The following is an 18,295-nucleotide window of genomic DNA, read 5'->3' as shown; positions in this document are numbered from 1 at the left end:
AATTCATTTAGACACATTTCTCAAAATAATTTTTGTGATTAATTTATTTTAAAAAATTACAAACATTTATCATATTTTTTATTTACTTATAAAATGAATCTGTTAATTTTAAAAAATAAATCAATTATTTTTAAACTGTATATTGAAATTGTACCAAAAAAATAAAATAAACTGTATATTGAAAAATACCTAAATCAAATTTATTGATAGGAAGGCGTATATATATGATGGATTGGAGCATAGTCTACTCTTGCTGACCATAATTCGTTTTAGTACTAATATTTTTACGAATATTGCAAAATCCAACTGATTTTTTCTCTCCAACAAATATAAATATTCATTTATTCAAGTTGATAGAGTACATCAATACAATAAAAATTCAAAGTCGTTAAAAACAAAAAAGATGAATCTTCGAACAAACTCACGACATCCAAGTTAATAGCATAAAACAACCAAATAGTTATGTCTGCGAATATGACTATATTAAAGTCTCTGGAATACTCATGTATTCAGATCTACAACGTTGACAACATTAAAGTCATTAATTGGATATGCACTTGCTCAAAACTAATCTCTCAACCTGAATCAAATAAACACCACACTAAGACGGGAAATAAAAAACACACCGCACAAATACGAGAAATAAACAAACAAATTCGTGCAAAGATAAAAAAAATCATAAAAACAAACGAAAGAAAGAAGACTAAAAATATGTGGAAATTGCTTATTTAACCAAAAAAGAAGGAAAAACAATTCAGAGGGGTGATTTTGGGGGTTAGATTCTAGAGTTGAGAAACAATAATTTGTAAATATATTGGGTAGTGAAATCTTTTAGTCTCTTGACTACGTGAAAGAAATTCAAGAAAAAGGTAGAAAGTAAGTGTGCTCCTATGGAGAGCTTGTTCAATCTGATTCCCTATAACATTTTGTATTCATTTGTAAAGAACTCATTTAATGGGTTAGAGATCTCTCTCTTTTTTTAAAATGTAGGTCATTGTTGGGTCGAATGTGGTAAATACAATTTTGGTGTGTTGTTCCTCTACTTTCTACTCTTTATATTGTTGTTGTTCTTTGATTCAATTGTGGTTTTGCTTTACAGTTGATTGCTCTATTAGATCTAGATATGTTGTTGTTGCTTTAAACTGTTTGATTATTGATTATTATTTATATTTGTTCCACACATCTAAGTTTATTGATGTTAGTTTTGAGTTTGAATTTACAACATTAATATTTAATCGAAAAATGATTCATTAACATGTCCGATTAACATTAATATTTAATGGTTAATTTTTTGAGGGGACGGATAATTTATTAGCAGAAAATATTGAATTCGTATCTTCATAATTCTCTTTAATGGTTTCTCTTTTGCCCAATCTTAAAAATGCGCAAATCATTCGATAGATAACTCTCGAACGACATTCTTTCAAATTTTAAAGACTTCGAAGGATAATTTTTAAAGGTTTTTCTTTTCATGATAAGGAGCGAATAGGAATGCCAAATGAGGAACCTAATATATTTTTAAAGGTTTTTCTTTTCATGATAAAGAGCGAATAGGAATGCCAAATGAGGAACCTAATATATTTTTAAAGGTTTTTCTTTTCATGATAAAGAGCGAATAGGAATGCCAAATGAGGAACCTAATATATCGCACTCTTTGAGCAGCCCAACACAAAAGAGATAACTCCCCGTCTAAGATTAATTGTAGAATACTTGATACTCATCAACGACTTGGTGATTTGGAGTCATCCCTGGGTCTTCTGAATCAAACAAAGAATATTATATTCTAGTGGTTGTTTGATAATGTTGCTCTCAACTTCACTGGCTAGCTTCAGTAAATTGACTGACTAATCTTCACCACCTCTTTCCTCAACATTATCTTGCTTTGCCTTCCTTATACGCTCAAATTTGAACCACAAAATATTTTTCTATGGAAAATTCTCTCACACACACATATATAGACTAGCATATACCCAGTCAATTCTTCTAGAAGTATTCCTTAATATAATTTTTTTTGATTTATTAATTTTTGCAAATTATAAATATTTATTTTTCATATTTTTGGTTTACTTATATAATGAATATGTTAATTTTTAAAAATAAATCAATTAATCATAAATTGTATATTGAAAACGAACTAAAACAAATTTATTAGTATTTTGAGAAATAGAGAAGATCCTAACCCAGTATATACTACACAAAAATACTCTCACGGGTTAAGATCAAAATGGAGAGGATTTCAACTCCACTCCCATAAAGCATAGCTTACCATAATTTTCTTAAAATATTTTTAGGAATATTTTAAAAAAATTGCGAGAGGATATAGTACATGCAGTGATATTAATATTAATTGAAATTCATTTATTAAAATTAAAATGCTAATTTGTATAAAAATATTTTGCAAAAATATTCAATCATAGTATATGATATATAGATATTTTTAAAAAAGAATATTAAAACATGACACAAATTTTTAACTTTTTTTGAAGGAAAACATGACACAAATATTATTGACTGCTTAAATTGAAGTGGAATGCAACTCTCTAGCAGTATAAATGCTTCCTTGCACAGTATTAGTATTCATCATTCATAAATTGTATCCCTAATGAAGCAAAAAATGATGGAAATGTTTCTTCATTTTCTTTTACTATTGCACGGTGTCCTTGCTATTTTGGTTTTGATACAGGCTCAGGATCAATCAGGTTTGGTTATTAATTTGTATGTAGTTGCTTTAAGTCACATATATAGTTCTTACTTAAATATTATAGCTGAAGTTTTGTTCCTACATATATATATCTCTTTTCAGGATTCATTAGCTTAGATTGTGGCCTACCTGAAAATTCAAACTACACTGAGAAGATCACAGGCATAAATTACATATCAGATGCTGAATTCATAAATGCAGGTGTAAGTAAGAGTATATTACCTGCAGAGATGATTACTCATCAACAACAACTACATTTTGTAAGGACCTTTCCTAGGGGAGTGAGAAACTGTTACAGAATAAATGTAACCATTGGTATTCAATATTTAATCAGAGCTACTTTCTATTATGGAAACTATGATAATCTAAATCAACCACCACAATTTGATCTTCATTTTGGACCTAATGTGTGGGATACGGTGTTGTTTTCCAATGCATCACTCACCACAATCAAGGAGATCATTTTAATTCCATCAAAAGATTACATACAACCATGTCTTGTTAACACAGGAAAAGGGACTCCATTCATTTCAGCTATAGAATTGAGGATTTTGAACAATGATTCTTACATCACAGCCTCAATAAAACCAGTGGTATTATCACTCTTCAGCAGATATGATTTAGGTTCCATTACAAACTTAGAATACAGGTAACAATATATATGCATTGCCTAGACTCGGCTATAGTAACACATTCAAGTCATAGTTGAAGCATTTAGCTTGATTTTTCAACCACCACCAAGGCAAATTTTTTGTCTCTTACTGATTCATCGAAGATCATTAACTTTCTGCGCCCTAAACACCAAATTATTATGAGCCTTCAAAATGGACCAAGCACACGCTAGCCAAATCACAACAAACTTTTCTCTCAACACTTTATATATCACAATAGAAAAAACCACAAAGATTGAGCATGACACAACACAGTCTGAGGAAAAATGTTACTAATAGTAATACCATACCACCTCAACACAGTAAACCATAACCAACCAAAAAACGAATAATCAAAAAACCACCGGCACAAAAATAAGAATTAAATTTTCCTTTGTCGGAAGTCTGTTATTAAAAAATCTCCATGCAAAAAAGAGATACCTTCAGTCATATCATGTTATTCCAAATAATCTCAAAAGGAGAATTTTTCGTATTAATTATGTGCTAACTTATTATTTATTTATATAAATATAAATAAATGTATCAAAGGCAATTACTGATATATATTTTTTGGTCATGTAAAGGTACAAAGATGATGTTTATGACCGCATCTGGTCGCCTTATGAATCATCTAGTGATTGGAGACGATTAAGCACCTCACTTAACACTGATGATCTAGCTCAGAATTATTATAATCCACCAGCAATTGTGATGAGCACTGCTATTGCACCGCTAAACGTCAGTGCCCCTTTACAATTTTATTGGGATGCAGATAATGTAAATGACAAATACTACACATATTTGCATTTTAACGAGGTTGAGAAGATGGTTGGAAATGAAACTAGAGCATTCGATATGACATTGAATGATCAAATTTTAAATGGCCCTGGGATACTTAAATACCGGAGAGAATTTACCTCATATACAAATGCACCTTGGACTGGAGCCACAAGGTATAAATTTTCGTTTCATAAGAAAGAGAATTCAACCCTTCCACCCATCCTCAATGCCTTTGAGATTTATAAAGTAAAAGACTTCTCACAATCTGAAACTCAACAGGATGATGGTAAGCTAGCCATTTAGTTTATTTGAATAGCATATTATGTTCGTCTTTAAATATATGACCTATTTTTTTAATAACAAACATTAGTGGTTAGTTGTTAGGTTAATAAAATGACCAATGCTAGTGGTTATTGGTTAATTGCATCCCTTAGCTTAAACCGGTTGAGTTACCTAACCCTCGAGATAGAAGACCTCTTGATACATTTTCACTGCATTAATTATTTCTTTACCAACATGTCATAGATTATTTTACATTTTTTCCACAACTTGTTAAAGATACTTCATACGGTCTTAAATATAAGGTAAATTCAAAACATATTTAGTCCAAATAAGAGTCAAATATGTTTTTACTTTCACCAACATGTCATAAATTATTTTACATTTTTTCGCAACTTCTTAAAGATACTTCATACGGTCTTAAATATAAGGTAAATTCAAAACAAATTTAGTACAAATAAGAGTCAAATATGTTTTTACTTTTGTTTATATTTAAAACCAAAGGGAGTACTATGATGAAAACATAAATGAATTATTTCTCTTGAATGGTAAATTTATAAAATAATACAAATTGTCAACAAAGATTTTTTTGATCAAGAAATAGTCAACACATTTAATACTATTACTAAGCATTGTTGTTAAAATCGCAATCAAAATCCTAAAATCCTACAATTTTGCGATTTTTCTCTACCTTACCGATCTCAATCATGAGTAGAATTCTAAACTATGCAAAATCTGTTTGAAATTGTTTATGTTTAAACAATTGGGTAAAATATGTTTTTGGTCCCTATAAATATACAAACTTTTTGTTTAGTGTCTCTAAAATTTTCCTTCGACTTTTAGTCTCTATAAAATTTTAAATCAACACATTTGGTCCCTATTTTAAAGTCAAATATGTGTAGCCTTTGTATTTTTCAATAAAAATGTGATGAAATGTGTAGAATAATGTAAAAATCTATCCCAAAAAAATTAGAATGTTTGAACAAAACATGAATTAAAATTAATCCTTTACAATTTTGCTCTGCCTTATAATTGGATTGTTCGTTATGTGATGTAGGCTTGAAGCGTATAGGTTTTAAGTATTTTGTGAACTTAGTTGTTCTATATTTAAGATTTGAGACTTTTAAGTCGTTTGTGTTTAGGCTTTTTTACTAGTTTGTTTTATGTTTAAGGTTTAGGACTTCCAGTCTTTATGTTAAGAAGACTTGATTGTTTTATGTTTGCTTTAAGATTTCAAGTTTTAAGTAGTTTATACATTTTATAGTATATATTTAATCTTATTTGAGTTGAATCCTTCGATTTTGTTTGCGATCTTTGATTTTGCGATCTTGATATCTATTCGATTCTAGAAAATCTATTGAGTAGAATCCTTTGATTTCGATTGCAGTTTTAGGTTTTACGATCTTGCAATTCTCTTTCAATATAAAGCAAAATGTCGATTTTAACAACCTTGCTACGATGTACTTTCTTTATTTATCGGGATTTAGTCAACGAGGTCATATATTTGTGAAAGATGTAGTATATGATTTTTAGTAATGTTTTTATGTAAACTATGTACAAATTGACTTGAAATTCTTTTGAACTGTTTTGTGAATGTCAAATACTAGTTGATACTATCACAAACATCAAGGATGCTTATGGGGTGGCTAGAAATTGGCAAGGAGATCCATGTGGTCCTTCGAAGTATATGTGGGAAGGCCTAAACTGTAAGTTTGATGGCTTAAATCCCCCAAGAATCACATCTTTGTAAGTTTACACTCCCTTTCATAAACCATGCATAAATTCAACAACTTCAACCATCCACTCACACTAATTCTGAAAAATGGAACCAGGAACTTGTCTTCAAGTGGACTGACAGGGCAGATAGCATATTCCATATCACAGCTCACTATGTTACAGTACTTGTGAGTACCTAATTAATTCCATTTGTTTAAGTGAATGGCTGTTTAGGGTATGTTTGGACGGTAGATTTTGAAACTGTGAGAAGGCTTTATTTTTCTTTTCTAAATTAAGGAAGCTTTGAGATATTTCTAAAAATAAAAGCGTGATTGATATATCATATGATCATCTATCATGCTATTTTTTGTTTGTTTTGAAGAAGCTAAATTAGCCCACCAAAATTGGCACCAGAGAGAATCGAACCTGAGACCTCGAGGAGGAGCACACTCTCAGGTCCCAAATCAATACCACCAGACCAACCCAAGTGGGTTTCATCTATCATGCTATTTTTTTTTTTTTTTTTAAGGAATCTATCATGCTATTATTACTTCAATTTTTTCAAATATCAAATATATACCAAAAGATAAACTTAAACTTCCAAAATCCATCACCAAAAACATCCATCAGCTTATGAGGCTCCGACCAGGTGGAGGCTGGGCCTTAATGCATATAACCTTATGCCTGCAAACGGGGGAGGCTTTTTCCAGGATAAATCTCATTTGGTTAAATGATGAAATTGTGTATATATGGACTGACAGTGAGATTGCAAGAATTATGGCGAGTTACAGTGATTTTGAAAAAATATACACTTTCGAGCTTCACAAAATAACTGTTTATTTTGACAAATCTACAGCCAATCCAGACATGCACCATATCCATTCAATCAGATGATTATTCTCTCTATATTAGGGATTCATAATTGTCACTTCATATAAATTGTTGCTTGCAGGGATTTATCAAACAATAGCTTAACCGGTCCGTTACCTAATTTTCTGATGGAACTGCGTTCATTAACATACTTGTAAGTCTCATGAAATGTAATTTCCTTGATTACAACTATAAGAAGATGATAAGATGTCATATTTGTCCTGTGTTTGCAGAAACGTGGGGAAGAACAAACTTACAGGGTTAGTTCCAGGTGAACTCCTTGAGAGATCAAAAACAGGTTCACTATCATTGAGGTATTCCTTATACTTTAAGCTATATTCAGCATAAAGTTAGTATGTTGGTTAATTTCTTTATAATTGTTGGATCATGAGGGGAACCGGAAGATGATCTATATTTAGCCAAGAGCAACTACAAAAGAGTGTTAGACATTAAATTTTAACCCAAAACTTTAAGGCATTAGGTATATGGGTCATCTCACTTACATAGTATTCAACATCTACTTTTTCCATCCAACGTGAGATGGCTCATTCTCACTTGAAATACCAACAATAGCTATAGAGCAAGTTTGTTTATATATATAATTATAAGCTCAATTCACTCATTTTATTTTCCTGTAATCATTATAACAATCAATTAAACAATAGTAATTGAGCTTTATTTGCCCAAATATCAACGTGGTAAGTTAAGTTGGTTTAGTGGAAGTATGTAAAGGTTTGAACGATAACAATTGTTAATTCTTGCGATTATTTTCTAAAGGTTTAGCTTCTATTTTAAATTGTTCAACAAATATGCAGAAATCATCACTGCTGTTGGAGAAAAATGCAAATATCACCAGTGATATAATATAATAACACTAATATCTAATCACCTTTGACTTCTTTCAGTGTGGATGATAATCCTGGTCTTTGTACCACAGAATCCTGCACGAAGAAGAATTTGTCTGTACCTCTGATTGCATCGTTTTCAGCATTAATTGTTGTAATCCTATTGATTTCTCTTGGATTTTGGATATTCAGAAGAAAGAAAGGTACTTTAAATACGATATCAATTTTTACTACTTTTCTACCTCATTCAGCTTTTTTTTTCTCCACATTCTTGCATATTTTCATTCAATTTTCTTTATCACTGCTGTAGTTACGTTTTCAAATTCAAGGGAAAGGGTTTCAGTAAAATCAAAACATCAAAAGTTCAGTTACACTGAAATTGTCAATATGACTGATAACTTCAAAACTATTATCGGAGAAGGAGGATTTGGAAAAGTTTATATTGGTGTTCTACAAAATTACACTCAAGTTGCTGTTAAGATACTTTCACCATCCTCAATGCAAGGTTATAAGGAATTTCAATCAGAGGTTAGATTGTCAGAAAACTTATTCGATTTTGATTTTAGTTAAGTAAAATTTATCTGGCGTGTGCCTTAAAAATCAAACAAGACACCTTGGTCTGGTCCTATTATTGTTGCGTCTTTTTTTATTTGCACACACTGTCTAGTTTGTTTGTTTTCCTGTTTTGGTTTTAATTTGTGCAGGTATAACTCTTGAGGGTTTTATAATTAGCTTTTGAACCAACAATTTAAATTAAGAACTCTGCATTATTTTCACAGTTAACTTTGTTACATATAAAATTTAAAATGCAGGCACAACTTCTAATGATTGTTCATCATAGAAATTTGGTCCCTCTCATTGGATATTGTGATGAAGGTGAAATCAAAGCATTGATTTATGAATACATGGCAAATGGAAATCTCCATCAACACTTACAAGGTAATTTAAATTTTGTCCTTATGTAGTTTGTCAGCATCCATAATAGATTTGGTACAAGAACATTTTTTCTTTATCAACTAAACCGACAAAACACTAATTGAGGTGAAATGCAAACCTATCCTAGGCAGCCTTTTCAGTACACAATAATAATTTATAGTTATTACAAGGATTATGAATAAGGCAGAGGCAGAGAAATATTCAGAGTTTCAAGACTAATGCCTATAATTTGCATGCAGTGGAAAATTCAAATATCTTAAAATGGAATCAGAGACTTAACATCGCAATTGATGCAGCACACGGTAAAGTACTAATACTAATTATGGTAACATCTTACTTGGATATTGTACCCTTACATTGTACTTAGTGTTGATTTTTTCAGGATTGGATTATCTGCATAATGGATGCCAACCACCTATTATGCATAGAGATTTGAAGCCGTCCAACATATTACTTGATGATTACATGCATGCCAAGATTGCTGATTTTGGTCTAAGTAGAGCTTTTGATAACGATATTGATTCTCATATATTCACGCGCCCTGCTGGTACACTTGGTTATGCTGATCCTGAGTAAGTGCTAATATGAAAAATCAAATTTGATTAACCATATTTGAATATTTTTTTTTGAAGAGGCAACCATATTTCAATATAGTTATAGCATTTTTACACAATTATTCATTTCACACATTGGATTGAATTCAGATGCAAAATATTGATGCTAAATAGCTGAAATAAATTTACCAATGTGCTTCTTGTTGTTCTTGGTCAATAATTTGTGTAATCCAAGAATAGATTGAAAAGAAGCAAAACATAATAAGCTTAAGGAGTAATTATGCAGTTTATTTGTTTGTTTTGTTAATAGATATCAGAGAACGGGAAACACAAATAAAAAAAATGATATCTACAGCTTTGGAATAATTCTGTTTGTGTTGATCACTGGTCGTCAAGCAATAGTAAGAGCAGCTGGAGAAAACATTCACATACTTGAATGGGTTATTCCTATAATCCAAAAAGGAGAAATTCAGAAAGTTGTGGATCCAAGGTTGGAGGGGGGATTCAACATCAGTTCAGTACGGAAAGCTGTAGAGATCGCCATGTCTTGCATTTCACCAAATGCAGCAGAAAGGCCAGACATGAGCCAAATATTGGCAGAGCTGAGGGAATGTCTATCTTTGGAGATTGTTCCGAGACATGAAGAAAGAGAAAACGATGCAATAGAATCGACTTCCTCACTGTTTCAATCAGTAACAGCTCCTTTTCCTAGGTAACTACCATATGATGATCTTTTCCTCCTACTCACTGTCACTCCAAATGTTCTAGCAGTCCTCATTTGTACAATATATAATATAATTTCTACATTTGAAGTTTTCTTGGAACAATTATAATCTCATCTTATGTATAAATCATTGCATATCACATATGTTATTGATGGCATATTATTTAAGAATGTGTAACTACAATCGTTGTAAAATTGACCAAGAAGAGTCCAAGAGTGAACTACTCTTTGTAGTGACAGTTGTTATATCAATTATACGGAGGCACTTATTTTGTGGAGGTGTGATTAGTCTTTATTATCCGCATGCTGCCTATAATACCCAGATGCATCATTAATCATTTTTACCATCGGTTTTTCAGAATGACATATCTCTTGCACATGATTTACATTTCTTAAAAATGCTAATACTTGACTGCCACCATTAAGATTACATATGAAATGGTTTTTTGAGAACGGTTGAAGTTTTAAGTGATCTTCGACTATGTCTCATCTATGATATTTCCTAAACTTTCATGTGGGACAAGGACATCGTATCTTCAAAAACCCCCATATCAAAAGCAAAATCTCAAAATTTACTTGAGTCAGTTACATACATACTAAAAAAGAAGAAAAAGGAAAGTTATTAGACGATGAGTATTACATACATACTCAAAAAAGGAACGAAGTTGGGAGAATAGCTTACTTTGGAAGTGGATTTTTGGGTAACCAACTACATTCTCTTTGGATGTTTGGTGAATAGTTTTTTCTCTTTGAAATAAAAATAAAATAGGTTGGTAAGAGTACCAAGAATTTTTTTTTTGGTCAAGTTACACAATATCTAGAAATTCACCTCTTAAGGTGATCTTGGGTTCGAATTCCAACCCATGCATATATAATACAATGTTCATTTCAATTGAGCTAAGCTCACGGGAAAGAAGTGAGTGATTGGCCACAAGTTCACCATGAATATTTCTTTTCTTTAGGCTCTTGAAAATGCTTATTGGGACGATATTATGGTGTCCTTGGGTGTTATTGGATTTAAACTACACTCGATCTTGTCCTTGGGCGTCATTAGGATTTGAACTAGGGTAAGAGAAGGGAAAAATTGATAAACCAGAAAGTGAGATTAGAAAGGAAGGATAAAATACCTTTTTGGTGGCCGATGATACACCCTTGAAGAGTAATCATGTTGAAAGGATTGACAAATGAACTATTTTCTTCAGGTGAACAAGAAAAATAAGCTATCGAAAAGCTTGAACCTTCTTTATGCCAAGTCAATCAACCTTATTAACTTTGGCTACGTCAAGAGGATTTTGCTGATGCTTGGGACCGCAGATTCATAACCAAAGGAAATATGCTGTAAAAGTTCAATTTTACTGGCCATTTTAGTATTCTTTTGAATCTTGCTATTCCTTTCTTTGATTGCAAACCATAGAGAAAACCCCTCCCTGAGACTACGGATATCTTCTTTCTATGCGTTACACATTCAAGATGGACCGACCACCTTCTTTTAGTAAGACTGGGATCCAATTGGCTAAAATTTTGGTCAAAGAAGATGGATGATTCACCACTAGAAGGCAAAATCATTGAACATGAAAAGTGAGTTATAGTTCTCTCCCTAATGCTTGTTCCTCTAAAGGAATCAAGCTGGGATCAAATTTCTTATCCAAGAATTTCAGGAAACATAACCGAAACTAAAGTTGAAGGAACCAAATCTAGGGGTCCACTCACATTCTTTGTTTCTTTCTTTCCTTAAAACCAGGTAATTAGAATTGCATATAAAAAAACGGTATAAAGTGTACTGATAAGTGCCAAGAAGTGTTAATTTCATGTTGTATTTCATGCACTTTTTGTTACTTGTTTTACAAGTTATTGAAGGAAAAGCCGAGAAATAAGTGTTAAATGCCTTATTACGCTTTATATATCTTACTCTACTCTTTTGTGCAGGAATTAGCCTCAAGACACTGATCAAAGACCAAAAATCATGAAAAAGTACTATTTGGGCAGAAGCTGATCCAGGAGGCTTGCAACTCGCACTCAAACTCGCAACTACGAGTGCCAATGCGAGCAGCTCGCAACTGCGAGCTCCCTTACTCGCAGATGCGAGTTAGGGCGGTTTGACCTCCTCATTTATGACGTGGCAGCATCTCATTGGACTAGAAGAATCACTCGCATCTGCGAGTGATGCTGCTCGCATCTGCGAGCTCAAGCAGAACAGAGGCTATTAAATGCCCACTTGCTATTCTTTGAAGATATTATGTTGGGATCATCTTAGATATTTTTGAGGATCCTTTTCTCTCATTTTTAGCTTAGCTTTTTATTGTAATTTCATAGAGAGAAATAGGGGAGATCATATAGAGTGAGAGTGATTTTGGAAGTTGGATTATTATTCCTTAGTTGAGACATCACAAGTGTAATGAATCCTTCCTTTTCAACCCATCCTTGCAAGGCTTCCATGATGATGTGTAGCTAAATACCCTTTGTTGGGATGAGAGGTACTTGACCCTTGCTAAACATGTAATCTTTTGATCTTGCAATATATGGTTCTAGCAATTTATATTCAATATTGTTGTTATTCTTGTGTTAATGCTTTCAATGAGATTCAAGATGCTTTGGACACAAACTCTTGAATCTAGAGCTAGAGTAGCAATATATCTTAGGTTAACTTACTTGACATCTTTGTTAATCTTGTGATAATCACCATAATCAAGAGTTAAATGCTTTCGGATACTTAATCAGGCTGGACACGGTCGATTAGGTTATTTGATCGACTTTGTTATCGTTTAAGGGATTTGGACACGAATGTTTAAACGATACCTTAGAGTTAATTATATCACTTTGGACACGAAGGATAGTTTAGAATTGATTGTGATAATGTTGTTTATAAAGCTAGAATTCGTATGGATCATTGGGTTACGTGTGACGCTTGGTTAAGGAACTCTACTCCTAACAAGTTTCAATCCTTATTTATCTCAACTTTTACTTTTTGCAATTAGTTTAGCTAGTTACATTTCAATTCAAACAAACAAGTACTCTTAATACTTGGAATGATAATTGATCTTAAACTGTCCTTGATAACGCACTATTCCCTGTGGAGACGATACACAAATACTTATCTTGTTTGATGCTAAAAACGAACTTTCATCATGTACATACTTAAAGAACCCCAAGCTAAGATCATGTTGGATTTAAATAAGGGAACATATAGTTTCCTGAACGACTGCTATAGAACCAGCATAAACAAAAAATTTGATGAACCTAAATAGTAAGAAAACGTTGTGCTATGTATCCGTAACATCATATGTAATTCCAATACTATGCTCCATAAAAGCAACGTGGTTGGAAATGTCCCTTGAAAAAGTAAGCCTATAGGGAGAATGGGAGTATCATTGGTTGCAAGAGCCTCAACCCCTATGACCGACAACCCAAGTAAGGCAGCCAGGCCAAGAAGAGTATGGATCATCATATCCCAAAGGAAGATAAAAGATTTTTGTTTTTTATTTTATTTTGGGACCCAAATTTTAGACTTATTTTTTGGGTCTAAAACGATAGTCCTCTTCGCTCTGCCTCATAAACGATCTTGCTTACGGTGTGCTATGAGAGGATGCCAATAAGATGATATACGCCGAGCTTCATGTCTTCATGCTATAGCATGATCATGTCATAGATATACCATCTCCTCCAAATATAATTTTTAGAAACTTCAACCCCGTAAATCCAATCCAAATAATCACAAGATGTGTGAGGATGTGTTCTAAACTCACTCAACTTCCTTCTGAAAGTAAACCAATCATAACAAAAAGGAAGTTCAGAGTTGGCAGGTTCGAAAAAGAACGTCTTATAAGTCATGTCGTTGGCAGGTCCGATAAAAAATGCCTTAGAAAAGGCTGCTCTTCCTTTATACATCTTTTAGTTTAGTAGCTCCAAATCTAAAAAAGACTGAGCTTCCTTTCTACATCTTTTCAACACTTATTTTTTTTAATGCTAAGGGGCGGCTTCCATCGACCCTTCTACAAGAGAATGCAAAAAAGAATAAGGGATGGGTAAATCCAGGTAGACCAATGAGAAAAATGGTAAGGAACATAATGTGTCTTTGGTTCTGCAGTGACGAGAATTGAGTTTGTTAGAATTAATTTTTATTTGAGGTGACTTGAACTTAAATGGATTTATGTATGGATACATTAAGTAAAATTGATTCTTATCGATTTATGCATTAGATAGTTTGGATTGAAATTACGTTTGAATGTGTAGTTATCAAAATAGGTTTTAATATTAATATTTTTTTTGTTGCAAACCAAGCGTAATCTCCGCACACAATTGTACAGATTAATCCGCTCGAGGTAATTGAAATTCTTTTAAATGGTTGACATCTTCCGACAAATATTTTCAATTAGGTTTTAATGATATTGAAAACTATATTTCATTTCCATTTGTTAATTTATGTCGCATAAACAACAAAAATTCATTAGTTTTATAAATTAATGAAATGAACAATTAATAACAAACATATTATCTGAAATAAATAAATTATATTAGCATGACTGATGACTCTGCATAAGAAATAATTTGCCATAGTAAGTTCAGTCTAAAAAATTAAGCATGGGTTACCGTTCAAACATATATAATAATAAAACAGACAAAGAAGCAAATAGTATTAAATAATTGTCCAACAAAAATATGGATTATATTCGATTTGTAGAGTCTCTGAACCAATTAACCTCTAATGAAACCAAACATTGTCTAATACTTAATACTCATAGTGTGTGACTCATCCAACGATCTATGAGTCTTTTAGTTGTTGTTAATGTTGTTCTTAATAAATTCCGGAAACATTGTAGGCATATTATATTGACACATTTGATAATATCATTTTTGTGATTAATTTGTTTTTAATTATAGAGTCTATCTAATGACTTTATTATTATAAAGTTTGCCAAAATATACATTCATTATTTTTACGTAGTTAGGAAGAAAATACACTTTTTCATCCTTATATTCTCTGAAAAGTTAGTTCAAAAAATAAATCTAAAATACTTGAAACAAATGCCCCTTAATGGGAGTCTTTTTTTAGTGTTAAACCTTTAGGGTCCGTTTGATGGTCAGGATAAGGAGGCAGGATATGATAACCATATCATATCCTATTCAAATCTTCCGTTTGACGCACCAAATGGATATGATAAATTAAACCTTTAATTAATCCTATCCTGTCAAGCCTTTGTATTTCCTATCCTAAGTATAAGCTGAGTTAGAAATATCATATCCCCCTTTTTCTATTTTGCCCACACTCTACCCGAAACAACTTGGAATCTGTCTTTTCTCCTCCTCTACGTTGGCCTACCTCGCCCCCTCCATCTTCATCTTAATCGCTCATCATCTTCTTCCTTTTTTTTTTTTTAAAAATATTGTTGTGATTTTTTTGCCCTGAATATTTGATTTATTAGGTTGATTGTAACCCTAATTTTATATCGAAAGAGAGACGGTAAAAATATTCCTTAAAAGAGTTTAATAAAACTTTAGGGGTACTATATTAATAATATTTTTGACAAAAAAGAGTTGTTTATTTTGATCTATAATTTGTATAATTGAACATTAGATTAACAAGAAGCAATATGTTAGTCCCTGTGAGCTTCGCTCACTTGGTATGGGATAATGCATATTATATGCAGGGGTCGGGGTTCGAACCCCGGACACTCCACTTATATTCGCCTTTAAGGTGAATTTCTCCAGCCGCTAGGCTACTTAACAAAAAAATAATAATGAAGCAATATGTTAATTAGATCAATATCACTAATTTTGTTTATTTTTATTTTTTAAAAAAGATATCAGAGAACAAGAAACACAAATAAAACAAATGATATCTACAGTTTTGGAATAATTCTATTTGTGTTGATCACTGGTCGTCAAGCAATAGTAAGAGCAGCTGGAGAAAACATCCACATACTTCAATGGGTTATTCCCATAATTGAAGGTGGAGATATTCAGAAACTTTTTGATCCAAAGTTGGAGGGTAAATTTAGCATCAATTCAGCACGAAAAGCTGTAGAGATTGCCATGTCATGCATTTCACCAAATGCAGCAGAAAGGCCAGACATGAGCCAAATACTGGCAGAACTGAGGGAGTGTCTATCTTTGAAGATATTTCAGAGAAATAATGGAAACACTAGACCTAGAGATGAATTGGTTTCTGTAGCTACTGTATCAGAAACCATTCCTTTAGCTGGATAACCACCATTTATAATGATATTCAGTGTCACTCCAAATATCCTAGTACATTACTCCTTCTTGTGATATACACAATAATTTATATCTTAGAAGTTTTCTATGAATAAAAAAAGGACAAATAATCATTTTTGTCATTGAATGTATATGTGAAACCACAATAGTCCTCAATGCAGCGAAATTATAAAATAGTCATGATTGTACACTCTATTAATCAAAATAGTCTCTTAAATATAATAACAACCAAAATTAATCAAAAATATTTTCAAGGTTAGGGACATTGGGTATTATTTTGACCAGCATAGTGCACAATCAAAAACTATTTTAATTTGAGTTTAACTTCAAATTCTCTCAAATTATAGTTCCACCAAAAAAATATTTTTGTCAGACTCTAAAGTGTCATAATTAAAGTTTTATATTACTTACAATAAGGGTTTTATATAAAGAAGATTCACAATTGCATCGTCCATGCTTCAGGCCATTGGGCTGGGCTGAAGCGTGAGGGGGTGTGTTAGCGACCAACACTCGAGGGGATTTAGTCCCACATCCTATAGATAGGACAGTAAACTCTTCCTTGGATAACAATGCAGTGTCGAAAAACGTTATTAACATGGCAAACATGTATGTCATTTGCCAGTGGTGGAGCCACGTTTAGTATTCTGTGGGCTTGTGCCCCCACTATATTTCATACTACATATATGCACACATATATACACACTAATATATATATATATATACCCATATCATTTATTTATTTATTTATTATATTTACTCAATTTTTTTTTATCAACCTTTCATATAAATGTTATGGAACTTATTAAGCAAAAACGTTCTCGTTTTATTAGTCATTTTGATTTTTAAAGGTGTCTTTAGTTAATTAATTTAATCTTTAAATATATTTTTCACTAATCAATTTGGTCTATACAATGAATAACAACAGAAACATTTGATGATGTGTTCATAACTTTGATAAATTTCAAATATTTTAGTAAAAACACATCACACATTTAGAGACCAAAATGACTACTCTAAATTAGTATTATACATCGGCCTCTAAATTGTTTAAGATGACCCTGCTGTAAAATTAGAATAGGGTTTTCAAATTATTTAAGATGACTCTGTAAAAAAAATTATATATATTTTGCCCCCACTATTCAAAATTTCTGGCTCCGCCACTGGTATTTGCCATAGTTTTCTATAAATAGCGGTCTAGATGCACTATAATAACGGTTTCTTAATGCATTTTTGAAGTCACATTTAACACATAAAACGATCGTCGATTATATATTTACATGATTAAGTATGAAATTTTTTAATTTTTTAATTTTCAAGTTATTTGCCTTTTCGGACATTTACTTTTCAAGTCATTTACTTTACTTTCTGATGTTACATTAATTTCTTTGCACGTTACTGATTTTTTAAAACCTTGAACTTCAAGTTAATTGTATTGGAAAAAGCCTTTCATCAAAAAATACATTTTTTGTACTACAAACCAAATAAAAAGTCTCATGTCTGAGTATTCAAAGACAATGTCGATGTAGTTATCTTCCATGATATACGTGAACAGCATGACAACAAATATACTGGCTTCTTCTTAACTGAACGTACATGTTGGATTATCACTTCTTAACTTGACAAGGAACCACATTTAAACATTTGATTCATTACTAGACGCACTCCTATTCCGACAATATAAAAAATCAACTCCAATATAGGGTTTCTAACGGCTAGTATTTTTTTCTTGCAAATTATGATCCTATTTACGCGCATTAATTAACACTCTGAAACATGAGCCCCATCAGTTTTCCCATTTTTCTTCATGGTTTGTGGTCATACGAAACTGAACATTATTAAGAGCTATTAGCTGATTCATCGACAAACTTTGAAATTCAACAATAGGAAATATCAATTTTGGATTTTTTTTTTTTAAAAAGTGAACTATTAGTGTAAACTCAAATTTGATATTTTGACTTTTATGTTGGATCAGTTTTTCCCACCTCTTTTCTGATCAGTTTTGAGCACATTTTTATTATTTTTTGGCT

At 31.9% G+C, this 18,295-nt stretch overlaps 2 protein-coding genes across 2 annotated transcripts; both read left to right on the top strand.

Moving 5' to 3' along the window:
* Positions 1-2,579: 2,579 nt before the first annotated feature.
* Positions 2,580-10,333, top strand: LOC146896916 (putative LRR receptor-like serine/threonine-protein kinase At1g05700). Its single transcript, XM_085739250.1, has 13 exons — positions 2,580-2,699; positions 2,804-3,350; positions 3,936-4,417; positions 6,018-6,156; positions 6,243-6,314; positions 7,079-7,150; positions 7,230-7,310; positions 7,902-8,044; positions 8,152-8,369; positions 8,654-8,780; positions 9,017-9,079; positions 9,160-9,349; positions 9,642-10,333. Exons 1-13 carry the CDS (start codon positions 2,603-2,605, stop codon positions 10,045-10,047), a joined length of 2,637 nt encoding a protein of 878 aa, XP_085595376.1. The 5' UTR covers positions 2,580-2,602; the 3' UTR covers positions 10,048-10,333.
* A 3,740-nt stretch (positions 10,334-14,073) lies between these two features.
* LOC146896915 (receptor-like protein kinase At3g21340) lies at positions 14,074-16,259 on the top strand. Its single transcript, XM_085736358.1, has 2 exons — positions 14,074-14,087; positions 15,854-16,259. The coding sequence occupies exons 1-2, from the start codon at positions 14,074-14,076 to the stop codon at positions 16,257-16,259; spliced, it is 420 nt and encodes a 139-aa protein (XP_085592484.1).
* The last annotated feature ends 2,036 nt before the right edge of the window (positions 16,260-18,295 follow it).

This window comes from Medicago sativa, chromosome 8 (genome assembly GCF_051527215.1).
Source record: "Medicago sativa cultivar Bolivia chromosome 8, Bolivia_mono, whole genome shotgun sequence".
In the NCBI taxonomy this organism is placed as follows: domain Eukaryota; kingdom Viridiplantae; phylum Streptophyta; class Magnoliopsida; order Fabales; family Fabaceae; genus Medicago; species Medicago sativa.
Note: the sequence above shows the minus strand (reverse complement) of the source record. Positions and strands in the feature narration are given on the sequence as shown.

What these genes read in the sequence shown, in the direction of transcription:
- LOC146896916 (XM_085739250.1), top strand. Translation starts at nt 2,603, where the DNA reads ATGAAGCAAAAAATGATGGAAATGTTTCTTCATTTTCTTTTACTATTG. An exon ending in ATAAGGAATTTCAATCAGAG is followed by an intron (nt 8,370 to 8,653) that starts GTTAGATTGTCA and finishes TTTAAAATGCAG; the next exon opens with GCACAACTTCTAATGATTGT. An exon ending in TCTCCATCAACACTTACAAG is followed by an intron (nt 8,781 to 9,016) that starts GTAATTTAAATT and finishes ATTTGCATGCAG; the next exon opens with TGGAAAATTCAAATATCTTA.